This window comes from Aptenodytes patagonicus, chromosome 7, assembly GCF_965638725.1.
Source record: "Aptenodytes patagonicus chromosome 7, bAptPat1.pri.cur, whole genome shotgun sequence".
NCBI lineage: Eukaryota > Metazoa > Chordata > Aves > Sphenisciformes > Spheniscidae > Aptenodytes > Aptenodytes patagonicus.
In genome coordinates, this window is record NC_134955.1 from 63,506,257 (window position 1) to 63,532,696 (window position 26,440).

A 26,440-nucleotide genomic window follows, 5' to 3' on the forward strand; every position below is an offset into this window, starting at 1 on the left:
AAATGCTTTGTTTGTTGTAATTAGCATATTCCCATAAGATGAACTGGCAAAGGTCTGTTCTGCTGAAATAATATTTAGCAGCTCTTTCAGCCAATAAGCTGTGCTATGCTTTTTGGACTTGAATTTTGCACCTAGAGCTCTGTGCAATAGAAAAGGCAAGACAAGCTCTTGCATCATCTAGAAGCTTAATAAAGACATAAAAACATACAGGCGTCATTTTGGGCTCCTGCTAAAAGCTTCCCATTTGGCTGCTGTAGTTTGTCTTTTCCAATTTAACCAGAAAGTTGAATGTCCTCGTAGCTTTGGTTTGGGAGAGGTTTTGCTTGTTAAAGCTGCTTAGGCATGAAGGTATTAATGAAGAAAATATCGTGACTAAAATGAACGCGAGTACTGCCTACGGTTCTCCTGCCTTCAAAATGAAGGCAGCAACCTTCTGTTTAGAAACTCTGCTGAGTGCTGCTAATATGTCTGTGTATGTCTTTTTTTTTTTTTTTTTTGTTCCCCACCCCAGTCATAAATGCTATCATTGACCCTACTGGAAACTTGGATGTAGTAGCCAGTAACAAAGCATCTTCTGCTGCAAAACAATCTACAGCCACTAAAGTCAGGACTGCTAACACTTCTGGATCCACACTGGAGACTTTGTCCCCAGCACAGATGAGAAACTACACAAAGAAATCGAACTGTGGGTCTTCTAGCTTACAAGATTCGAATTTCATTCCAGATGGAGAGAAATATGTGATCTGATACAATATTTTGTATTGCTATCATATTGTAATCTACTGTCGCATTAGTATTGTGTACGAGTGGTTTGTGGACAGTTTGTGTGGAGCAGTTGTTTAGATTGCTAACACATTGCACAAAAAACCCCCAATCTATGCTGTGAGGGTGAATGGAAAGTCTGTGTATGCCTTTAAACAAGACTAGCACTGTGGAGCAGCACATATTCAGCATAGAGGCAAACTGATTTTTGAAAATGACTCACTTATTCTTCCAGTGTGCCATAAGAAAACAGGCTTTGCATACGCTCCATTCAATACTGCCGAAGCTAAAGTGTTCTTGCATTGGCCTGTTTATAATTATTCAGTTGTAATGAGGCGCAATTTAAAAAACACCTTTTTTGGTACTATATTTGTTTTGGGTTTGTTTTTTTGTTTTTTTTTTTTTAATTGTACAAGTGAAGCATTACAACTCTGTTGGAATTAATGTGCAAATCCAACAGAACGATTGTGCAATATCGTGGGTTTCCATGAGAAACTCTTAGTACAGTTGTTTAAGAAGTCCTTTTCAGCAGTCATAAAAAGGTCGCCACACTGAAGTTGTGCATCGTCTTATTTTCAGTCCAAAAACCAAATAAGACAGAATAAACCCTTTGTTGTTCTCTTGGGAAAGTGTAAAAGTTAATAATGGTATGAATGTAAAGACTACTAATACAATTACTATTTTTGATGATGTTTCAGGCCCAAAGTTTGGAGTAGGTACAAAAAGTCAGATTTTACAGTTTAGCTTGCCAAATTTTCATGATTTTGGTACAAATGCTGTCTTTAAGTTGCTTTTTTTCTTTTTAAAATATACAGTCTTTTTACAATGAGCTACAAATGCTTTTGGCTGGGCCAAAGACTAAGATGTTTGTGATTAGCTAATTGCTAAGAAAAACATCTGTTCCAATGGCTCATGTAATAAACTTAATTGCACAGTTGCTGTGAACTAGCGTTCACTTGACAGGACTGAAAAAATAATGGCTTAAATGTAGCTCCACCTTTACGGCTAGTTCTGTTACAAATTTTTTTTCAATGCAAAAGTGCTTGAAGACCACCATTCTGTGGTATTCTTCAGAAACTATTCAACAGTGTCAAGCACTTGGTACATTTGGGATCTTTGTCTGGATTTTATTTTTGGTCTGTTATAATCCTAGAAACATTAAGGATTATGTGCAGTTGCACTGAGCAATTCCTTGTTTAAAAACAGTTGTGTTTTGTATTCTGTCTTTCAGTTAAACTGCAAAACACTAAGCAATTTTTTGTTGCTTTAAGAACAAAAGTTTTGGTTTTGAGGGGACCTCTTCCAGATGTGTTTGCTCCCAGTTTTTTCTGTCTTGTATTGATTCCTTTTCCATTCTTCCTGGTTAATAAACAGTAAGCAAGTAAAGAAATTCTTTTCTAGCTGTGGAGGATACGTTTACTGGGAAAGGTGAGCAGATGAGTTCCACTTTGCCCTCATACAACGTGTAATTTAACCAGTGAAAATGGTTTCCCAAGCTTGACTGCTTCTTGTGTGCTGACTTTATATTTTGGGGTGGGTAGTGGATTCCTTAGTTAGCTTCAGTAGTTACCTGAGCTTTTCTGCTAGAATGTTGTAACAGTGGGAACCTGTTAAAGTAATTTACATAAATAGGGATGCTCACAAAGTGTTTAATCTTACTAGCGAAGACCGTGATTGCTTTCCTGGTGAAGCCAGTAGGAGCTTTCTATCAATTTCAGCAGAAACAGGATCGGTCCCAAAATGGGAGTATGCCAACAGGCCATTAGTTTCTTTTGAGCGTGCAAGATGCTGGCTGGTAAACAATAGGTGCAAATATCCTTCCAAGATTTCCAGTAGGTTATAAGACTCATCTGCTTGTGTGGAGATGCTCTTCCATGAAGAAATCTGCTGGATTTCATGTAGATGAATGCAGAATAGAAAAAGAATTTGCCCTTGATGTTCTTCTGCCTGTAATATATGCACTATTTGAATGTGTTCATTCAGTCGTTTATTCTGATCTGTCTTTTCTTGAAATACCTGACTGTGTCCTTGATGAATATCGTAAGTGGTAGTATCGTTCCTGACATATGAGACACAATTTTTCAAGCCCTTCTTGGTTAGGGTTTGAACCAACCAGGTGCTACCCCAGCTCACTAGGAGTTGAAGGACCTTCACAGATAAGGTGTTGCTGTTAGTTTCAGTTTTGCTGTAGAGACATGTGAATTACTCAGACATCTGACTTTTATTATTATTTGTTACCCACGTTTCCACATCTTCATGGCTATGCTCTAGTGGATTTTGTTTCTCTACAACATGTCCTTGATGGGACTTCTGTTTACTTTCACTTGAAAATTGCTTGATTCTTCTTTCATTCATGAACACATCAGGGATGGATTTTCTTCCTTGGTTGCCCTGTTCTGAACTTGAGAGAGAGCCCACAGACACGTTACATCGATTAAATCAACCCGCAAAATATGGTACCTTTTCAAGTGACTAATAAGGATGCAACAATCGGTGTCTGTTTATAATTTGAAAATGTGTGTGTGAAGGGGGGGAGGATGCACAGCTTGATTTGTTTTATTTGTGACTCAGCCAAACTATAAAATGCTTCTGTGTCCTGACACAACGTTCGTCCTTGGATCTTTGCATTTAAAACAGTTTTGCAAGTCAGTGATGAAATGCAACGTATTTTTTCTTGTATTCACTGCTCCTGAAGTACACCCCACTTGCACTTGTCTGCTCCAGATAAGCCAAAGAGCTGGCCACCTGACTGTAGCTCCTTCAGTCATTGTTCATTCTTACAGGCAGTACTGTATGCAACCATGAAAACATGCCTCTGTGTGACTCCAGTGTGACGGTGACAGACGTGTAGTGGTGTATCTGGGTGGCCCAGGATCAGTGCATAAGATACCTGCTGGCTTCCGTGAGCTACGGATGGGCCTTGCATTGAGCTTGGTTTGGTAGGGGTGACGCTGACCTGTGGGTCGCTCTCGTACCATATTGCTTTCATGTGTTTTGTGTCTGACTAAAGAAATGTAATGAAGGGTGGGATTTTCAAAGTCTTAGGGAAGCAAGTGCTCAGGTCCTTTCGGGTTTCCATACGCTTTGGGTGCCTGACGCCACGAGCACCTTTCAAAATCCCACCCCTCAGCTCTTCCACTATACTTGAAAACCATGTTCTCAGTTCGACGCTTTCAAATGTAAAAACCTGTTACTCTCTTCTGATGGCGTGAATGTAAATTCCTGCGAGAATGTGTACGAGCTTTGTGAGCGAGGGCCTAAATGTATCTACAGTGATGTCATGTCGTGGTCGTGCTCCAGGAGAAAAGAACGTCTGCATCATCTTCAAGTATTTTAGTAAAGGTACAACTAGTGGAATGTTTACATACAGCCTACTGAAAAAAAGAGGAGACAAAAAGAAAAAAAAGATTAAAAAGTGTAAAGTATTTAAGTGCAAGATTCTACTAGTTTTTTCTTGTTTTGCAGATCACACTAGCTATTTTTGAAGTTCAGTAAACGTGTATAACTTTTGCAAAGACCAGACAAAACTACCTGTTCACTTTTGATGTGCCCTGTGCTGAATTGTGCCTATTCCACTCTCTGCTGTTGTTATGCTGCTGATTCTGCTGTTCTGAACTGTTCACTGGATCATTCCATTTGCATGCAACACAAATGCAAGCTGAGCTGTCTGAGAGTAAAGCTGAAACACGTTTGTATAACTTGAATCAATTAATGACTTTCTCTTTTCCACACCCTCTTGAAATGCTGTGTATAATTTTGATTTGTTTCTCCTGCCCTGATTTTTTTCTGCTTTTGGGTTTTTTTGAATGGTAATTTATTTTTGTTTGGATTATAGGCAGTATCTGTAAATTTTGTTTCAAGGTGATATTGTGGACGTCTTTAAAAAACAAATTGTTATTTTATATAATTTTATCATAAAGTTGCTCTAATAAATCATTCTTTTATCATGTGATAATGATTCTGGATTTCATGTGTTAATTGGGGGGGGGGGAGTATGTGTTTGGTGGACTAAATTTTTCAACTGCCTGTTTACATTGGTGTTAAGTACAGTGTAATGAAAGAATTGTCAGCAACTGAAGACTCACGGTGCAACCTGGTGACACCTATGGCTGGGGCAGATCCCTCTCCAATAGTACAGGAGTCCCCTTTTTCCCTGCCCCCGTGGTTACAGGATTGAAGTCTGCAAGTCCCCATCACCTGAGGGTGGTCCTTACTTCTGAGTATGGCACGGTGATATTTGATTTAATTTTTAGTACTGTTTTATTTCATTGCCATGATTAACAGTGGTAGTTAAATCCAGCCTGCATATGATCATTCCACAGCAGGTATGTGATTATAGAAAAACATTATTACAATCACTCTTTTGCTCTCACCTTATATATATATTTTTTTTTTTTTATATATATATATTGGAGTTTATGTGTCTGTGAAATTCTTTTGATTTTTCCATTCATTCCATCACTGTCCTCCTTCCCTCCTGCAGTTCTGTCAGACCTTTGCCTCCTTCCGGGCACTTTTCAAATAACATTAATTCCTCCTTCCCCTCTGCACAGCCTTCAGGTGCCTGCAGCCTCCCCCACCCTGCTTGGTGCGACGTGGAACTCTGGCTCCACTTCCTCTGCATTAGCACAGCTTCTGTAGGAAGTAGAACACGTGTAGCTGATAAAAACATCGCATTATTTGCCAGCAATAACTAAAATGCAGACAAAGGGGAAAAAGAAATAATAATATTGGTACCTAACCGGGATCAGTGGGAGACTTCCCATCCCCTGGTGATCTTTGAGTTACATACTTGAACGTGAGACCTTTTACGCTTAAAGTTTTAGGGAGGGATTTTGTGTTTAAAACAAGAAAAAAATTAAAAAAAAAAAGTCTTCTGCCTCTCTTAAAAACCTTTCTCTAAACTTAGTTTGTGTACGCTGTGTCTGCAGAGAAGGCGTTCTGTGTTCTCTAGAATACAGGGCTGGGTTACACACTGACTATATTACCTCTCCACGGGCTTCCCCAGCAGTACTGAGTGGTATTTGAGTTGGGATGCTATGGAAAGTGCCCTTTTGAAACCAATAGTGCATCCACTTCATTAATTTTTAACAGTCTGACTGAGTAAACATAAGAGGTAGTGGAACTGTGGCCAAAACTATTTGCAACGTAATGAAAGCTGCTATCTGGCAGAATTAAAAATAAAGGATAGATGACAAAAGTAATGATCTCTCTGCATCTTCCTGCTGAGTGTTCAGCTGCGATCCTGCCTGGCTCTTCAACATCCTCATCTGCATTGGGAAATGGAGCCTGGTTTTCCACGTGTGTGTAGAAGGGAACACCAGAAAGCGTTGCCTTGGGCAGGGTTTGCAGGATCCTTCCTTAGAGGAAAACTCTAAGTCATCAGAGAGACAGGTTCTCATTTTTTGACTTCGTGTGAAGATCTACCAATAGACCCTCATCCATTGGGTCCTGCCCACGTGACGGTGTGGGAGGACCATGTCTTTTTTCGACAAGGGCGTTTTTAGACTGTTCAAGAGCGAAGCCCTGCCAGTCTCAGCTTTTTCTGGTGGGATGGGGTTGGCATGGGGCAACAGTGGGTGGTTTGGCTGTGGAGTGTGCTGCTTCCCTCAGGAGGGGTACAACCATTTGGCTGCAGCCCTCCAGAGACTTGGAGCACCCACACACCGGAGCGTGCCTGATGCAGTTATCTAGAAAAAGTGTTTTATTTTAATGCATCGACTGCTTAGGTCTCTGAATGATGTGGGCTGAGCAAGGGAAGCCAAAAAAAAAAAGAAGGGAAGAAAATAGTACTCACTAGGACTCTACTCTCTTTAAGCTTTTTTTTTCCTCCTCTGAACAGAAATTACTGAAAATACTGTACTTGCCAAAAGAATTGGTGCCAGAAAAGGCTTGTTCAACAGTAACGATTCTGCCTCTGTCAACATGCAACTCACAGGAACCACAGGAAGGAAAAAAAAATAGGAATGCAAAATGAGGCATCCAGCTGGCACCTGGGAACGCTTTGTTGACAAGGAAATATCCAGAGGCACAGGTGAAATTCGGTTTCAGCAAGAGGACGTGTGGCTTTAGCACAGCACTAACCATAGCTAGCAGGTCACTCTTTCGGGTGGTACGTTTCTCCCAGGGAATGGATCTCCCTCCTAGCCGCTGATAGCGGGGCAGGCTCGAAGAGGACGGATTATAACGCAGCCTGTAACACACCTTCGCCACAGGCAAATCAACCTCTGTGTAAGCAAGAAAAATGTTCTTTATCTTCAGGAGGACGTGAGGATAGCAGTTGCATCGGGCCGGTGGTTTCCTGGGTTGCCAGGTACTTTGCAAATCAAAGAGGAGGAGTGTAATTTTTGTCATACAAAGCCAGATGTATTCAAGGCAGACAGCACATACTGACGCTTTTCTTAATACTTGTAGGTCATCTTTCCTAGGTGCGACTGGAGGGCGAGTGCGACACAAGGGGAGTGACAAGACTGAGACAGCGACGGACTCTCTGCAGTCAGCTGAGCTATGCAAATCACTGATTAGGTTTTTATTAATTGAAATATTTTTCCAGACAAAATACAGCTGACAAGCATTTAATTTTAGGTTGAACAAAATGATTCCAAATAAGTGTTAAATATTTCAAGTTAAATGTTTCAAGTCCATGGTTAGATGTTTTAGTGAATTTATTGAATTTTTTAAAAAGTGAAAATTGAGTAAACCTTTAAAAATATTTCCAAACAAAAGAATCACAATTTTATTTAGATTTTGAGATTTTCTCTAGGCTTGTCGGCTGAATCACTTCCCTGAAATGACTCTTCCCCCCCCGCCCCCCAGCTCATTTGAGTATACAATCTTTTGGCACAAAGTATGAATAGAGCATTTTTCTTTTCAAGTGTAAGGACCCTGGCTGTTCCTGCCTCCCATCCTTCTGTCGACTGTGTTCGGAGCCCAGCCGCCTAGTCCTCGTGAAACAGAAAGTGTAGTTTTGTAGTAATCTCTGCAGTGGTAGCGATGTTTTTGTCTATTATTAGCTCTCAGAGATGAGAACGTGTTAAACTGGCAGTTTCTTCTTAGCAGACCTCCCACACAGGCATGAAAAGATTTTTCACTGTATCTTTTAATGCACCCTTCTAACAACCTGGAGTCCGAGCATGCTTTTTGGAGGGAGTACGTTAACCACAGAGTGGCACCCAACCGTACGGTGAGAGATGTATTTACTCCGTGTGTGGGATGGTGACACGTCAACCAGAGCAACTGGTAGAAGGAGCCTTGTCTGAGAGGCGGGGAAGAGGAGGAAAAAACCCGATTGCTTGTTTACCCTGAAACTTGCCAGTCTTTTTTGATTTCCTCCCTCCGATTGCATGAGTTGGCCAAATAAATCATATTCTCCCCACAAACCCACTTCCATCCCTAAACCCTCAAAGCTACAACACTGCTAGTAAGATCAGAAATGCATAATTGATGTTGGGCTGGTATGTGAGATCAGATAAGCGGAAGGAAACCAGGCTTTTGCAAGCTGGAGAGGAGGAGGAGGAGGAGGATGAGATTAATCAGTGCTGTAAGTGGTTAGAGAGCTGCCAAGGAGGAGGAGAAATATGGGTCCTTTTTCTGGAAACTGTTCTTCCCCCTCATATAACCCAGCCTCTCCCAGTTTGAACTAAACTGGTGATATTGGAGCAATAAACGATAAATCCTGAACTTCATACAAATGTGCTGCTGCTTGTGTGGTACGATCCTGAACTCACTGAAGTCAGTGGGAGCTTTTGTGATTTATGTCAGTATAGTTCATGCCAGGATTTTAGTCCTGCCATAAACAGAGCAAGGCGGCTCGTTGCTAAGCTTGCTGACGTGTATGTCACCTACCGCTGGCTTGAACTCATGAGGCGCTTAACTGAAATATTTAGTTTGGATGCTCAGCCTCTGAAGTCAGCGGAGGGACAGGGACACTTCCCAGAGGCGATTTGGACCTTTAGCATGGTGGCTCACTGGAGTTGCCTCTTTTCCCTGACTGCAGATGAAGCCTCGGTCAAGCAGGATCCTGCCTTCAGCTTTCTGGTAACCCGAGTCTAAAGGGACGGCGGTAGCCTTTGCCTTGTTTTTAAGCCCTGTTTTAACAGAGATTTGGGATGGCCCCCGTGACAGGTGATCTGTGCACAGCAGTAAATTCAGGTGAGAGCTGGCTGGTCAGGCAGGTGTCATATCTGCTTCACCATCTTCTTTTCTCTCACTTTTGGCCTTCTTTGAGTTACTGCTTGTGTTTTGGTCCTGGGGGAAGCAGACCATTCATGACACCTTCAGCTTCCCAGAGAAAGGCCTCTTTCTGCCATACCTGACCTACCCTCTGGCTCCTCTTAGCTTAGAATCATAGAATCATAGAATCATTGAGGCTGGAAAAGACCTCTAAGATCATCGAGTCCAACCGTCGACCCAACACCACCACCCACTAAACCATGTCCCTAAGTGCCTCATCTACTCGTCTTTTAAATACCTCCAGGGATGGGGACTCAACCACTTCCCTGGGCAGCCTCTTCCAATGTTTAACCACTCTTTCAGTAAAGAAATTTTTCCTCACGTCCAATCTAAACCTCCTCTGGCGCAACTTGAGGCCATTTCCTCTCGTCCTATCGCTTGTTACTTGGGAGAAGAGACCGACACCCACCTCGCTACAACCTCCTGTCAGGTAGTTGTAGAGAGCGATGAGGTCTCCCCTCAGCCTCCTCTTCTCCAGGCTAAACAACCCCAGTTCCCTCAGCCGCTCCTCATAAGACTTGTTCTCCAGACCCCTCACCAGCCTCGTTGCCCTTCTCTGGACACGAGAGAGCTTTTCCACCTTCAGCAGCTTAATACAAGGTATGATAGAGCCTTGTGATCCTTGTTAGTCCTCACTTGTTTCCCCCCTACAGCAGCCTTCCTCAGGTACTGAACTAGGGGACTGCATCCTTCGGTTCAACAGGATGGAGGGACTGCCTGGAGAATAACAGCAGCATTGCCGTATTGAGTCGTGTCGACTGAGGTGCAGCCTTTGGATTTTTACAGAAGACATCATTTCTTAGAAGCTGCCTAAACTCAACATTGCATGTAACCTTCTCCCTCAACAGTGTCACTGCAAATTCCAAATACCATTTGTTTAAGATGAAAGCTGTATTATTTCAAAGGAGCTAGTTTGCTCCCTTATGTTTGTCCAAGGATGATTGGGCAGGAAAGTGCTTGCAAAAGGAACTGGGTAGAGAGGTGTTTTTGGAGGGTCTGTTTGTCTGTTTAAAATGAAGCTTCTGGTGAGTTAAGGATGAAGCAGTGAGGATACCGCCATGTCTGGGATGCAAACTGCACCGAAGCTGAGCAGTCCTTTTAACCAGTGTCTTCTAGTGCTGATGTGGGCTCTGATCTTACACTACTGAGGGCAGTGGGAACTTAGCCGTTCAACAGAGTTTGAACCAGGTCGGGCACTGCAGAAAGTTATGCCAAACAGGTAAAGATCAGGACCTGGAGTCTAAGAACTTGGGACTCTAACTGTCAGTGCGTGTTGTGAAACTCAGTGTTTAAGAGGAAGTAATCTGCAGCAGGAGGAGAAAAAAACCAGAAGAACCCGAAACAAATCTGCTGGCGAAAAGCATGTACGCTGCCTCTTGTAAGCAGAGTTGGGAGTAACATCAGGCTACGGTAGGATATCCACACAGGAGGAGGTCTTCCAGGATGGTAAGTACACTTGCCATCATCTTGAGAGTGCTGTGGGGTGGTCATGGAGAGATGAATGCACTTTGTTCATCTGAGGAGCTTCAAACAGCTTCCAGGGAGGATTTTGTATAGCGAAAAATCTCATCCTTTTGTTTGAAATCCAAAATCTGAAAGAGTTTGGTGCTGATGGAGAAAAGAAGTACCAAAAGTTATTTTTGGGGCAGGGAGAAAGCAACCTTAATGTTATAAACAACAGTCTCCCGTGTGTACTCAGCAGATTGTGGTATTAGCTTGTGTTCCAGCCTGTGAAGCAATGCTGAGTAGCGCTTGTACTTACTGCTCTTGGATGAACTTTAGTCATTGAAATTGGCAGCTGGTGAAGGCCTGTAAGCTTCGAGGGAGCCATAGTTAATTACTGACCAGCTACAGTATTATTCTTAAGAATTCTGGTTGAGTCTGTGATGTTTTCTTTCTTGAAAATTAAACTGCATGTTTTAGTGCAGTTCTCATGACTTCTGTGTAGCAGCTGGGAATCTAACTCATCACCAGTCAAAGGTATCAAGAAGGACTTCGGTTGAACCAAATGGTAGATAACTCTATTATGGCATGAGAGATCTGTTCACGATCATATTTTAAGAGAAATGCTGCTTTTTGAAGCCATTTTGTAACCGTTGCTGAAAAAGAGAACTGAAAGAAGTTGTTTCTCATAAGTTCCGTCCTTCTGAAGCCATCACACGGCTGTAAGTGCACCTACAGCTGCAGTTCCTTACCAAGACACTGCCTGGGTCACCGAATGTATCATGGGGAGCACTTTAGCTTTGGGGGCCAGAGGGATGAGATGACACCTCTCAGGCTCTGGTTCTGTGATGAGAACCACCCAGGGCAGCCGTGGGGGGCTGTTTGTTACTGGATAGCCCAGCTGGTTGGGACAGCTGCTGCCAAAGCAGCTAGCTGTGGAGCATGACCTGCAACTGCACTGGGCTCTCCTGGCCTAGGCTGAAGGGCTGCTGCTGTTGTTTTTCAGCTGCCTTTCTCCTCCTCCTTTAAAATCCCTTTGCCTCAGTTTCCTACCAAACTCCTTAGCATCTTCTCTCTTGCTCTCTCTTCCTTTTCTTCCCACTAAGTCTTCTGGGTTGGTATTTGACAGCTTTCTTTCAAGGTGGGGGAATGATGCGTGTTGCTGTCACACAGCTTTCTCTGTGTGGTGTGTTGTATCCCCCCTCTCTGCTTGGGCTGTAAGCTCTTTGGGGTAAGACACTGCGTCTTTGTACTGTGCTTAAACCATGAACTGGGATTTCAGGGGCACGGGGACCTGACATTCACCAGGGAATGGCCAACTGTCCTTCACTGCTGGCAGCAGCTCAGTTTCTCCAGGGCTGGGAGAATGGGTGTTTACCTGCCAGCATTTGTAACTATTTCTAGTGTAAAAGCTTGCGTCTGAATCTGGGGGCAGCAAAAGGAAGCGCCAGTGAAAACTCTTGAGTAAAACTGCCTTGGAAAGTAGGCACTGCTGTAGTGACTACAGCTGATAATAACAACAAGCAGACCCTGAAACGGAAACTTAACTTTCATCTCTGGAGCTCTAGCATGCTTTTAAGCATGACTGTTCATACATGTTCTTCCCTCTCCACCTTTCTCATTCTCCCTTGTCTGCTCTTTTACCCTGGGTCCTCTCTTTTCACATCCCTCCCCCGCATTCCCCAAGTCACTGTTTCAGACCCATCTCCCTTGTCTCTCAAGACATCCTCCACCTCTTTGGTTCAGCCCCACTAGTTCTTGTGAGTTGGGTCCCACAAGAAGCCTTTGGGGCTATGTCCGTGCTGTGTCTAACTCCTGCCTGTTCCATGCGGTCACAGCATCCATACAGAAAGGTGGAGTGGGCAGGAGTAGGACACAGTATGGACGTGTGTGGCCATGCTGCCTTACTGGTGTGGGAGGGCAGACACGATGAGCCCATCCAGGTCAGGTGACAATAGCTGTGAACATATGGCAAGATGGATGGGACAAGCCTGGCAGGATCCTTCCTACCTAAAACTTGTTCGAGTGTGGCCACCCACAGAGCAACTACATATCTGATACCATTACAGCATGTTCAGCCTCCAGGCTACAAATGCGGGGTGGCTCAGGGATAGGAAGCAGCAGTTTGGGGACTGGACAGGTGGCGATATCATCTGGTAGCACTTTTTGAAATCTACCATACCCCAGGATGTGCTTCTTGCTTCTGAGCATGAAAAATGACAGCTGATTCCTGTGGGGTAAATTCACCTCTGCCAGTGCAGGGGTGATTCATGACCCGTTAGGCATGTATGAAGTTTTTGGTTTGAACTTTCAAGAAGGCAAAATAGGCAAGTGGCCAACTACCCCTGCCCTACCATCTGCTTTGAGTTTTGGCATATTTTGGTATTTGCTCTTGCGGTTGCCTCTACTGGTGATAACACAAGAGTGAAGCAATACTGTCTGGGGAGGGAAAGAATTTAACTTATTTTCTAGGGCCATGGTTGCAACGGGGGGGGGGGGAAGAGGAGTTTATATTTTGGCCTGGTCCCTGTCCCCTTAACGGCATCCCTTCTGGAAGAGACATGGGCATTGAAGACAACTCACAGGCATAGGAAGAGAGCAGGAGCCTAATAGAGTCACACACAGGATGACACTGATGCTGTACACTATCACCCACAGCTCCTGTGCTTAATTATTGCTTGTTGGCAAATGTGTTAGCTTGCAACAGGACAAAAGTGGGTGTTGAAGGATGACTTGAAGAGGCAGCGATGCAGTTGTTTACACATTACTGCAATGATTTTTGTGTGTAGAGTCCACCAGGGAAAAACTGCAGGGACCTGTCTCTCCCTCTCACTCTGGAATCTGTTAATGTCACTCAAGACCCATAATACAGTGAAGATGTTGCACAGATCCATACTTAAATCTCAGAGCACTATATAAAGCAACGGCAGTAACCTGCATTTTTAGTCTGTAACTGGCTTTATACAAACGTTGCCATAAAGCTTGTTTTTTCCCCTTGCATACTTTTCTGTTTTTCAGACTGTGAAAAAAGCATTAAAAACATCCCTGATGTTTAATGAGTCCTCCAACATGAAATTAAGCGTGAACAATCAAAAAGACGTCAAAATGGTAATTATTGGGATACACTACATTTGCTTACAAGAGCTGAGATTACACTGACATTTCTGAAAAGTAATAACAGATTAAGAATGATTTTATTGTCCATTTTAGAAATCTGTGTAGGTTTCGATCCTATTTGTAAACAAGTGAGTGACAAAACCCTCATTGATTTATCCAGTAGGCTGGTCAAACCTTGCCGAGAGGGGGTAATGTGGAGCCTAATCCTGCAGCCCTGGCTCAGGACAGTAAACCTTGCTCATACAAATAGCCTCACTTCCACCATTAGCACAGCATTTATTTATTTATTCAGCATGCCTAGAGCACCTGGACATCACAGTGTATAGCATGGTGACAGCCAAGATGTGACTTCAAAATAGATCTCTTACCTTAGAAATGTCTTCTAAAACCTGTGCGATGTTTAAGTCTTGCCAACATGTTCATGGGGTGAAATGCAGAACTGTTAAAAATTGGTGGGATTTTTTTGCCCTCAACGAGAGGGAGAACAAGCCAGAGGGCAAAAATTTAAGTAGATAGTCAGTTTAAAAATGTTTTTCTCATTCAAATCACTGCCTGAAATTGATGGCAGCACTGTAGATCTTGATAAAAGCAGAGAAAATGAAAAGTAAGAAACTTTATCCGCATAGGAACTGAAATAGATACTTTCAGAGGCAACTGGTTTCTGTGCAAGTCTCATATGTACCCTTTCAGGAGCTCACATTTATAGCTACAGCCTCATGACCACTCCCAGACTCGGTTCTCCTGCCTGGAGGTTCAAAAGCTCAACTCTGAAGTGCACATTGCCTATCACAGCGTGGTGGATGGTCCCAGCTCCCAAGAATTGCCATCGGGAGCCAGACATGATAATTGTTGGGGGGAAATGGATCTGCACTAGTGGATGTCTTTTCCTCCTCAATATAGGGCAACATATAGAGCCTGGTGCTATATGTTTCAGCATGTGAGTGGCTGGACTCCAGATCTGGATATACCAGGTGGCCAGGCTTTTTTTTTTTTTTTCCCCATCTACGTTCAGGAAAAAAAAGGAAATACAGAAAAAGGTAAATGAAGCTAACTGACCACACTAGAACAACAAGGAAATACATTCACTCGCCACATGGATAAATGAGATTTGTGTAGTTTCACTTAAGTGAGGTTTAAGTTAGAAGACAAAACCAGAACATGTTCAGAAACCACAAAATGTCCTTCTGTTTCTGACATCTTCAGACCTGCTTTTTCTCCCCTGACTTCATGAACTTCCTCTTTATGGTAGTGCTGGGCTTGATCCCACAGCTAATCTTGTGTTATGGATTTTCTTGTTTTGATTTTGGTAGAAATTTTGTTGAAAACCCATTTGTCTTGTGCTAAAATAAAGCTAATCAACGTCAAACTAATCATAAGGTTTGGGAAAAAAACAGGTTTTGATATGTTGGCACAGGAAAAATTAAACCAAAACTAAAATCACGGTCCTCACATAAACCAACCCCTAGGTAGCTTGTGGTCCCCGCTTTCAGTGGTGTATCTAAGAATACTGTCTGCCAGTAGCTGAAAGCAGAACTACTATTCAATGATTGTGGTTTACTCACCTGCAACAGGTAGTCATCCATTAGCTGGTGTATCAGTGACTTGGTGATCACTTAAATCTTCTCCTATTTGCATTCTGTTCTAGTTTCAAATCTTAGGGGCAATTTTGATACTTGGTCTTGTCCTGATGGCTGTTTACTTCATGAGAGTGGACAGCATAGTTGATCCTAAGGGAGAAGAAGCAGTTGTCAGCATTTACGAAGAGGTGGAGGAGGAAGAAGGAATCTACGGAGATCTCCCAGGAACCACAGTAATTGAGGAGGACACCAATAAGTCCAATGATTCCTGCAGGTAAGCCATGGCCAATGGCACATGGAGAACTAATCACCAGGTGGAGAAATAGTTACAATGCTGACAATATCAACATGGCTTTTGTTCTCTTCCCATTGTATAAGAAGTGATAAAGTACCGCTAATTTGGGAAAAGTGGGGGTGTTGTTTAGGCATTGGGTCATTCGTAGTTGCCCGTTATGAGGAGCGGTAGGGGCAGCATCGCAGCTCCACTACTGGTCCTGTGCTTGTATGTTCAGCATAGCTCTGTAGCTGCTCCACCACCTCCAGCCATCCTCCCTTTGTGGCAGTGGTGGCAGGCAGTAGAGCAACCAGCGGGCAAAGCAGCCTCTGCTGAGCCCACCCTCTTTCAGAGGCTGGAAGGGGGCAGTGGGTGTTTGTCCGGGCAGAGGGTGGAGAGGGTACCAAAGTGACACCCAGCCCCAGGAGGTTATTTTTCTCCTCGTCCTTAGGATGGTAAAATTCAAAGCTCAGAACGGCTACTGAGGAGAGTACTCCCAGCTTGTTTGTCCAGTTCAGCTTGTTTGCTTTTGAGGTTGACATTCAAAATGGCCAACTGTACGGCATGACGGGTGCTTGTTTTCCTGCTTGGGTCACAGTCACTTGCTTCACGATGTACAATTGCCATTGCAGCTTTGAACTTGTGGAAAATGTTCCTTATGACTTAGCTTTTGAGATAAATAGCACTGCAGCGAAACCCTTGTACCAAGCCTGGATGAGACTCCTTGATATAGCCCAGGAAGAAATTCATGTGGCTTCTTACTATTGGTCTCTTACTGGGAAGGATATCAACGTCAATGATTCATCTTCTAAGCAGGTAGGAGAAAATCAATGACAAGCACATCCATGGCTGTATGTCTCGTAGATGTGGCAGATGGCAGATTGTCTGTGTGGTCTGTCTCCCAGAGACACTGCTTGACTCTTCCTGCAAACCCGGAAAGGTTTTCTGTGCTGGTCTGAAGCAGCACACCAACTTTCCTCCTCCAGTCAAGATAGACTCCATCTGGGCATGTCTCTGAATATTTCTATGCTGTGTTTTAAGAGCAACACAGAGGTCAGTCTCAAACCCACACTCGCTTACCCTGCAGATGGTCAACCTGTGGTAGGGGCAGCCAGTGGCATGGCTGAAGAGCCTACAGGATCTACACAAGTGAACATGCCAATTCCCACTGGATAGCTGGAAGAGTCAGGAAGCAAAGTCTGCTGGACTTCTGACTGCCTCAGAGTCTGCTTCTCCCCTGTGTACAGACACAGCATCTGCATTCGCCCGTTTTGCAGGTGTCCCTGAACCATGCCGTTGGACAGCAGCTTAGGACGTTTGCTCTCCTTTGCAGGGCTGTCCTCATGGGCACCCTGTGCAGCCAGGCTTCCTGCGGGGCCACTCTGGCTCCACCACCAAAAGTAAATGACAGAGGCCACGGCACAGGCTCACCTTGCGACCATCCATCATGTTTAATTGTCCCTTGGCTCTCTTTTGGCCTGTGGCAGCTGGCAACTTCCCAGGCAATCCTGAGCAGAGTCTGGGGGACAGTATGGGCTGGGGACTGTTCTGAAAAGCAGAAGGGACAAGGCCACTCTATTTCAGGCAGGTATGGAGTTTAGTCACGTGTCAGGAATCGTGTTGTTTGCTGAAAGACCAGATACTGGCCTCTTTATTACTGTGGGCAGAGCCTCTGCCTCCCTCCTGGCACACCTTTCTCACTGTCCTCACTCTCTGGAACTGCTCTCCTTGTCTTCCTCACCAGATGGGTCTGGTGCCATAAGCTGACTCATTTCCTCCACATGAGAAGAAGTAAAAGTGACAGATGTAAGGCTGAGCCCTGCTAAAGGGACAGCTCAGTTTAGGACGGTCTCTGTTACTTTTATCCTCAGGGAGAAATGACACAGCGTATCTGTTGAGCTTCAGCATCCAACAGCTGATCTTCATTGGGGCGTTCACCTTTCAGGTCTAGGATGTTTGCGGTTGTACTTTTAAACCTTATATCTAATAGTATTAAATGGTAGAAAATAAACTTTGAGTCATACATTGGATCAGAATCTTTGTTCCCTTTTTTCTCTGGTTGAAACACTGCTGAAATAGGTGAAATTTCTGACCTTCCTTGTGTTGGCGTTCTTCAAAGGAAGCATCCATTAGTAACACTGTACTTGCATGTATTTTGCTAAATGTTCTATAACAAAATAAAAAAATTAACAATGTACTGTGCAGGGTGAAGATATTCTGAAGAGGTTTGAGAGATTACTCGCAGAGAATGTCTCTGTGTACGTTGCAGCAAGTATGCCAACTTTGGCTACAAATTCAACTGACCTCGAGCTTTTAGAGGAAAAAGGTAATTATCTCACTTCAGTGATGCCCTCAGAACTTCAGTAATGCAAAAAGGGATCTGAGAGAAACTGGTCTCCCAGGCCTATTCTGGCATGGTGCTTACATGGGTTCACAGGACAGGCACTATGTATTCACTAGTTCATGATTTCTGTGTATGTTGTCATGCCCTTAAGGATTTTTCTGAAAGGTCACATTTTGTATACTGCAAGTTATTGTATTCCCAGGAATGAGTGCTTGTGAATTTTGGTAGTTATTACCAGTTGCAGGTATTAGACATCCAGACATGTTCTGGCTGTCAGGGGAGCACTAGATTACCATCTCCATGCTGTATCTAAACTCTTTTTCCCCTCCCCATCTTTCTTCAGGGGCTCACGTAAAAAAGATTGATTTTGGACATTTGGCAGGAGGAGTGTTGCATAGCAAATTCTGGATTGTAGACATGAAACACATATATATTGGTAGTGCAAATATGGACTGGAGATCTTTATCTCAGGTAAGCTCTGCTGCTGCATATTCAAAAATCTGGGGGGAAGTTCGTGTCCTAGCACATAACAGAGAAAAATCATAATGATGTAAAATATTGACTGAGTGGGAGAAACAGCAAAGAAACCCCTGGAGGTGGAGGTGGTTCTTTAGGGGGCTGTGACATAGCTTGCTCTCTGTTGTGGTTTAACCCGGCAGGCAGCTAAACACCACACAGCCGTTTGCTCACTCCCCCCACCCAGTGGGTAAAATTTGTGGGCTGAGATAAAGACAGTTTAATAGGACAGAAAAGGAAGGGAAAACAATAATAATAATAATAATGATAAAAGAATATACAAAATAAGTGATGCACAATGCAATTGCTCACCACCCGCCGACTGATGCCCAGCCAGTCCCCGAGCAGCGGCCCCCCCGGCCAGCTTTCCCCAGTTTATGTACTGCGCATGACGTCCCATGGTATGGAATGTCCCTTTGGCCAGTTGGGGTCAGCTGTCCTGGCTGTGCCCCCTCCCAGCTCCTTGTGCACCTCCAGCCTTCTCAGTCGGTAGAGCACGGGAAGCTGAAAAGTCTTTTGACTAGTGTAAGCACTGCTTAGCAACAACTAAAACATCGGTGTGTTATCAACATTGTTCTCATACTAAATCCAGGACACAGCACTGTACCAGCTACTAGGAAGAAAATTAACTCTATCCCAGCCGAAACCAGGACACTCTCTTTGCAGGTGAAAGAGTTTGGTGCTGTGATATACAACTGCAGCTGCTTGGCCAAAGACCTCCAGAAAACATTTAGTACTTACTGGGATCTTGGACATGCTAATGCTACCATCCCATTCCCTTGGCCTCTTAATTATTCTACCCACATTAACAAGCGTCAGCCTCTGGAAGTAGAATTCAATGGAATCTTGACAAAAGCCTATTTTTCTGTAAGTATGTTTTAAAATAACAAGATAGACTGTAAACTATGTTTAAGCATTGGCCAGAAAAGTGTCTTCAGCAGTCCTCAGTAACTTGTGGTCCAGTTGGGTAATAATTCATTCATCAAGTTTCTCTGGAACTACTGAGGGAGTAAGGGTTGACCCAGCTTCGGCTGTCAGGTAGTATGGCAAGGATGGGGTGCAGGTCTCCTTTAATCACCTGTGAACTCAATATATCAATAAGTATCTGACCCATCAGGACATGGAAGGCATGAGGAACGATAGTGGTCCACCTCAAGTGCTTTGCGCTATTGTAATGAAAACTGAACAGATCTGAATATAAATGAATCACAGTCTGACAGAAAAAGGATTAAATCACTGACCTGCATGTTTTATTCTTTACAGGCTTCTCCTCCAGCATTTTGTCCAGAAGGTCGCACCCACGACCTCTTTGCTATAATCAGTATTATCAGTGAGGCACAGAAATTTGTCTATGTTTCTGTTATGGAATATTTCCCTACCAGCCGTTTTGTTCATCCAGAAAGGTACTATTTTAATCCTGACCAAATCAGTTGACTGCACTATTTGAAGGAAAAATGTACTATTCCTCCCCTTCTGCAATGAAAATAGTCAGAGTGGAGAGAACTGAGGCTTTGCTCTGCATTCACGACTGCCTTGTGGACTGTGCAAGTACTGATGCTACAGGAAGGATGGTATCCAATACTGCCCATGTGCTTCGCTGGCATTTTAGAGTAGCCTCCTGTGCCCTTCACACAGCAAGAAAAATGTGAAGTGCCAGACTAAGGACAGTCAGGTACAGCTCCCTTCAAAATACGACAGAGCAGCTTTATGAATAGAGAGAGGAATGGGAACAGCAGAAATACATCTGACATCAGACTTTTCAGAGAAAATACTGCTTTGCTCCCCTCTTCTGCTCCTGTTTCTTTCTGCTCTTTACTTCTGAAGACTCTTGACTTCTGGCTCTGCTGCCTGTTTGACCTACTTGACCCATAGTTTAGAGACTGATCCTTAACTGTCCTTGCTGACCTCTGCAATGGTAGCTGAAACAGTCTCTAAAAGAAACTTCTGGGCTTTTATTTGCCTTTTTTTATAATTCCATCTAAGGACAGCCAAATTCCTGAAGCGTGCTGGGTGCATGCAGCAGCAGCTCTCAAAGAGAAGGTGGTAGTGGTGATCTGGAGTGATCAAATTGTGTGTGGTGGACCACTGCCACGGTCCCAGTGGGCTGCCCAAGGTCACAGCAGAATTACGCAGACTCTGCACATCAACTCAAATCTGAGTAACACAGAAAGTTAGTCAGTCATGGGGCAACCACTAAGACTCCAAATCCTCTTAGATGTGCTTGAATTAGGATGTTTACATGCAACCAAGTGCTCTGAATATTATCTGCTTATAACTTTTCTGAGTTTTCCAATCATCTAAATAATCTGACTGAGAAAGAAGTTCAAGCAAAATAATTGTGTACAATGTGGCTTGTAAGGAATAGGGTGAGCTCTAGGTTGCCATTTAGCCACAATTATACCATGCATCATGTCCTCTGGCATGACTCTGTAAAGCCTCTGTTGTTCAGCTCTGTGTGTGTGTGTGTTAGCAGGAAGGGTGTAGGATAATAGATAGACACAGATAATTCTACTGTCCTTGAAACAAAATCTCAAAGACTAGCTTCCACTTGGAGGATATTTTTTATAAATCAAACAGCTTAGCGGATTTTCAGTTTCTGTGTTGTACGGTTGAATCTCTGGGTTTCTCATCTCCTGCTTTTAGCTAAGAATAGGTTCACAGAAAGTCTCTTTTCCCCCTTAGGAATGAGTGTGTTAATACTCCTCATTCTTCATCTGAAGCCTTAATCCACCATTTGTGACATCTAGGGCCTGATCTGATGAAAACAAGAGTTTGAAAGGCCTAGGGAAAGCAGCGCGGGGCCTCGGGCTATCTCCACAGCAACCAGCTGTAGTGTAATGAATTGAGGCTGATTAGTTCAGGTTAGGTTCCTCCAGCAGCTGAGGCAGAGGGAACAAAGCTGCTGTCTTAATGCCTGAGTGTTAATCAACTGGAAACCAATATATTTAAAAAATGGAAACTGATCAAAAATAGCATTTCTAAATAGCATGTTTTTCTGAGTTTTTCAGGATCTATGAGTCAGCCTGAGCCTGAAAACACATGGCCGGTCTGTTGATCACGATAGGACGATGTGCAGGGGAGGATTTGAGAATTCAGGCCTTTGTACATAAGACCAAAAGGAATAAGTTAGGCAAATTAATTCATCATTGCTCATGGGACTGTGAATGAGTGCTGGACCTCTCTCTGTATCAGTCCTCCAATCTGTACTAAAGATGCTTGTCTTCCTCCACGCAGCACTTGTTCGGAATGAAAATGCTACATTGGTGTTTGGAGTTAATAGTCCTGGGATGTACATTGTCCAGCGCTTAGTGTTGTGTAGTTGGGTGAAGGATGTTAAAAATTGTGCCCTAAGCTATTGCTAACACAAATGTCAGGAAAACGGGCAGCCCTGTGTCACGAGAGCGCAGCTGTGCTTGTTACCTCGGGGGCACACGGCATACTAAAGAGAGCAAGGAGGGATGGGGAGGGATAGAGCCTGTCCATGCTGGCTGATGGCACAGGACCACTGCAGACACTAGAAACAGTCTCCAGGGTCCTGACACGGCCATATTCTGCAAAATGGCTCTTAGGCTTTCCCCTGGGCTCTGCACTGTCCTTTTTACTTCATGCTGTATGATCCGGCTTTATGTTGGAGTTGCTACTGTTATTTTTAGTTTCCTAAGGAAATGAGCACCACGCTGTGTGTGTATCTGTGTACGTGCACTTCACTAAGCTTTAAACTTTTTGATCAATTTCAACCCAATTTGGCAGAGACTGGAGGTCTCAAAACACACTGGGAAAAGAACTGGCTGGGTAGAAGGCAGAAATCTTATTTATACCTCCAGTGAAGGCACAAGTGCTTCTCTTACTAGACATCAGAGATCTCATCTGTGCATGGTGTCACTTGTATTCTCAGTTTATTGTCACAGCTTTCTACTTCAAAAATATCCCTTTTTCCACCCTTCTACTTTTCTCTAGATACTGGCCAGCCATTGACAATGCTCTGAGACGTGCAGCTTTCAACTACAGAGTACAAATCCGGCTTCTGGTCAGCTGCTGGACCCACTCTGACCCAGCCATGCTTTACTATCTGAGGTCCCTGCGTGCTCTCAACAACCCACGTGCCCACATCAGTGTCGACGTGGTACGATAAGAAACCTGAGTTTGGAAAGACAGCTTGAGGATATGGACCCCCCACTGATTTTTGAGTCTAAGCTGCCAGTTGCATCTGCAAGTATCAGGTTTTAGAGAAGCAGATTGTCCACTGTTGCAGCGACTCTTTTGGGTCCTTGGGAAAATAAGGCCCAAGAGATAACCTTTGAGGAAGCAGCTATTGCAAGCTACTAGGGATACCAAGGGATGTGCCTAGCTGCAGCACTCGCAACGTTATCCAGGCAGTCGCTTTTGCTGAGCACCATGACACTTACAGTTTATATGACAACTTAGTGCTCTTCTCATAGACCTTTTCCTGTATGGAGTATCTTAAATGGGTCTAATTACTATCAGTTTTTCACAATTAAGAGCTCTGCTGACTGCCTGTACAACCGGACCCATTTTTGAGCAGTAAATATTACACACAGGCCATCGGCACTAGCCTGGAATGCATCAAGTGGGGTGGGGATGGTGTGGAAGCTCCCAGCATAATGCAGTTACCATGACAGAGAGAAGTCACAGAAGTAAGGAGGGATGGTTACCAAAAAAAAAAGAAAAGGAACAAAAATGTAGATTTTAGTAAGAGTTAACACAAAAAGTTAGGCATTCTTGCTGCCTGCAGTACCCCTGTGTCTGTGATCAGCCCATTCTAGCACAAAATAAGAGCAGCAATCAGTGGTAAATGCAGATCTATTAAACAGCTGCCTAAAACTGCATTTAATTGTCTGCCCTGTAATGATAATAGCTGTGCCACTAATGGAACATTGTGAAGCAAACATTATCCTTATCTGATCTCAATTGCTTATCCAATTTTATTTATACTGGAAGTACTATTTGTTAGTTTTCTTGGATAAGACTAAAATCTCTTTTATGGTACATTCAATAACAGTGTGTGGAATATTCTCTTCTGTTCTTTCTGTACTATTTTATTCTTTGAAAATATAGAAAATCTGCATTGTCCAATTATTCAATCTATTCCTCACTCTGGTATTTCTATTTGTGTTTTTAATTTCTCTCCATCCAGAAACTCTTCATTGTTCCAGTTCTGAATCACACAAATATTCCTCATGGGAGAGTGAATCACAACAAATATATGGTCACTGATAAAGTAGCCTATATTGGTATGTATTCCATTATTCCAAACACTTACAGTATCTTCAGATCTATAGGACTGAGACTGAGATAGGATGGGCTGCAATATCAAAAAAGACCTCATTTTGCCATGTAAAGCAGATAAACGTATCAAAGTATATGGCTTTATCAGAATGTCTGCCCTGGGTAAAGAAATAGAGATGTGAAGGAGAGAAAATAATGTAGGTCAAGTTCAGTAAGAGATTATTTCATATGATTGTGAAGCATTAAGAACAGAGCATGACAAGTCTCAGTGCACAGCCTGTGACAAGCACAGTAGGAATTTCACAGACTGTGTGCTCAGAATGATGCAGTGATAGCTGATGCTCTAGTATATAACGTTATTGCGCTTTAATAAAAAGAAATTGCTGGGAGGAATTAATTCCATGCACTGTTTGCTGAACAGAATTCTAGGAACGGAAATGAGAAAACAGCAGTGTCAATTGCTGCTCAATTCCTGAAAGACAGGATGGTGTTTATTTTTCGCTCTTTTATTAGGATCCCTCAAAAAAGGATATTTGCTGGAAAAACCAGCAAATAGCCCGATCTTCCAACAGGCTGAGGACTTGCAGCTCCAATTGCATTTAATAGAACTTGTTTCTTACTGAGTTGTCTTTTGAAGGCAGATATGCAGATAATTTGTTTTCATGCCTAAGCACCTTCTGGAATTGACAGTAGATTTTTCTGGCTAAGGTGAACACCAGAAGTACTAAGTGATAAAATGTGTATTTTTTCCCAGTGTTTGATTTTCTGAATGGTGGTAGCTTTGGAGAGAGCCCTAGACAATGTCTACAGCTGGATTCCCAGATCTGCCTGGTTTAAAAGCAGGCATTGCACGCTGAGCTCGGAACAGCTCCTGAGGATTTATTGATCAAGGGTCCAGTTTCTCCTCTTGTTTTCCTTTAACAAGTAAAGAGAACTAAGTCCATTGAGGATTTTTTTTCTTTAAAGACAGAAACTCATATCAAACACTGGCTTTTACCCCTCTTAATACCCAAATGTTGCACTCTATTCCCATATTTATAATGAGTAGATGTGCATCTCTGCCACAGGCTGTAAGGAATCAGTGTTACGAAGCTTCAGGGTTGCAGTTAATACTGACTTTCCGAAACCTGAGGTCTGGAGTAAGAAGGAGGTGACCTGATTTTTGCTGGTCCTAATGAGATTTGCAGTTGTACAGCAAATCAGCAAAGCCAGGCAATGTGGACTTAACAACTATGGAGACCAAACAGAACACTGGGAAATGAATGTTTTCTAATTAGCTACTTTTCCATTGCATAGGGACTTCCAATTGGTCAGAAGATTACTTCATTAATACAGCTGGCGTGGGACTAATTATCAAACAGAATTCGACCAACCTGCAAAGAAGACAACTGCCTATCCAGGAACAATTAAAAAAACTTTTTGAGCGAGACTGGAATTCCAAATACGCAGTGAATCTGGAAGATGTGCAGGGACAGAAAGACTGTAACTGGAGGGGCAGACTCTGAAGTGAATTGAAATATAAATTTTAAATAGAAACAAAAATATATTTGCATCCTATTCCCCATGCAAAATAAGGAGCTTTCTTCTTTATGTCTTTGTCAGAGAAATCGCTTCCTCGTGGTGTCCACACTGTCTGATAATGCAAGAACTTCTCATAGTTGACTCTACCTGCAAAACCATTAGTCAGTGTGTGACATTTCCTTTTTTGTGTGATTACTTCATCCCATAGTTAATGAAATGCATACAGTGTTATATGACAAACTGTCTGATATTCATAGAATCATAGAATCATAGAATCATTGAGGTTGGAAAAGACCTCTAAGATCATCGAGTCCAACCATCAACCCAACACCACCATGTCCACTAAAATGTGTCCCTAAGCGCCTCATCTACACGTCTTTTAAATATTTCCAGGGATGGGGACTCAACTACTTCCCTGGGCAGCCTGTTCCAATATTAAAGCAAACATGGAAGATACAACCAGATCTTAATACATCAGAGATGCAGATCATCATTGCTGTGCTATTTTATCTTAGGCAGCTATATATTTCGACCTTAATGTTCCATTAACCGTGTTTGCTTACATGTGTTTAAGCATATTTTTAATAAACTCCTGGCCATTTTACGATTTGAGCCATGTAAGCAATCACCTACAATAGTGAGGGCAGATTTTTAAAAGCATTTAGGAATTAGAGGTACAGGGAAATACCTGTATTTATGTGTTGAGGCTAGTCGCCAGAGTTAAATGCCTGGGATTTAAATCTTGGGGCCAGCTTCCAGCTCAGCTGCCCTGGACTCCTGAGTGTCTGGGGGTGTTTGAATGTCTCTACGTTGGCCTCATGCAGCAAATAGGATGGGGGGAGCGGGGCAAAGCTGCTGCGTGAGTGCTGGTGTGGCAAAGGCATCCCACCTGCGCTGTGGGAAGTGCTTGGAGAGCCTCCTTGCTCCTTTAGGGCTGTCCTGGTGCTGGCCCTGACCAGCACTTGGTGTCTGGGCTGCCTTTTCATCTGCAGTCACACAGGGACCATAAACCTGAGCCATCTGGTGCCTTATGTCCTTATCGGCCACTGTGCGGCAGCTCTGCCCTGGATGACTGTCAGAAGTGACAGGAAAGGAAAGCAGGGCGCGTGCTCCAGCCGTGGAGGGGTGTGAGTGACACTGGGCTGGGGCTCCGTGACCCTCACTGGTGTCAGGCACCTTTGCCTGACACTGGAAATGGAGTCACAAAGTGAATTTTTTGCTTTGGCACTGATGTATGGCAGAGGCGAGAGAGCCCAAGGCAAAAGCCCAGGGCACGGGGACGTTCTGTAACGGTCAAACAACCCCCCTGTCCTGGCGCTCCACCTCTGAGAGCTGTGAAACCACAGGGGACCTCTCCAGCCCCGAAAGGCGTGCGGCAGCTCGCGGCTTCACTCCCGTCCTGGCAGC

At 43.5% G+C, this 26,440-nt stretch overlaps 2 protein-coding genes across 6 annotated transcripts in view; both read left to right on the forward strand.

Annotated features, from left to right (window-relative positions):
- The window catches only part of CEP170B (centrosomal protein 170B), a 60,894-nt gene extending 56,185 nt beyond the window's left edge, over positions 1-4,709 (forward strand). For all 4 annotated transcript variants that reach the window (XM_076345580.1, XM_076345577.1, XM_076345578.1 and 1 more), the window contains one exon: positions 512-4,709. In XM_076345580.1, coding sequence (XP_076201695.1) covers positions 512-747 — 236 coding nt within the window. In that variant the 3' untranslated portion in view covers positions 748-4,709. The remainder of the gene's footprint in view (positions 1-511) is intronic.
- Positions 4,710-6,956: 2,247 nt separating this feature from the next.
- On the forward strand, positions 6,957-25,617 carry PLD4 (phospholipase D family member 4). 2 transcript variants are annotated; one of them, XM_076343442.1, is made up of 11 exons: positions 6,957-6,993; positions 13,456-13,545; positions 15,200-15,405; positions 16,038-16,221; positions 17,611-17,731; positions 18,093-18,220; positions 18,932-19,132; positions 19,529-19,668; positions 22,223-22,388; positions 23,421-23,517; positions 24,809-25,617. In XM_076343442.1, exons 2-11 carry the CDS (start codon positions 13,486-13,488, stop codon positions 25,015-25,017), a joined length of 1,512 nt encoding a protein of 503 aa, XP_076199557.1. In that variant the 5' UTR covers positions 6,957-6,993; positions 13,456-13,485; the 3' UTR covers positions 25,018-25,617. The 2 variants fall into 2 exon arrangements, with proteins under 2 accessions (XP_076199557.1, XP_076199556.1); XM_076343441.1 differs by lacking the exon at positions 6,957-6,993 and adding an exon at positions 10,353-10,440.
- Positions 25,618-26,440: the final 823 nt, after the last annotated feature.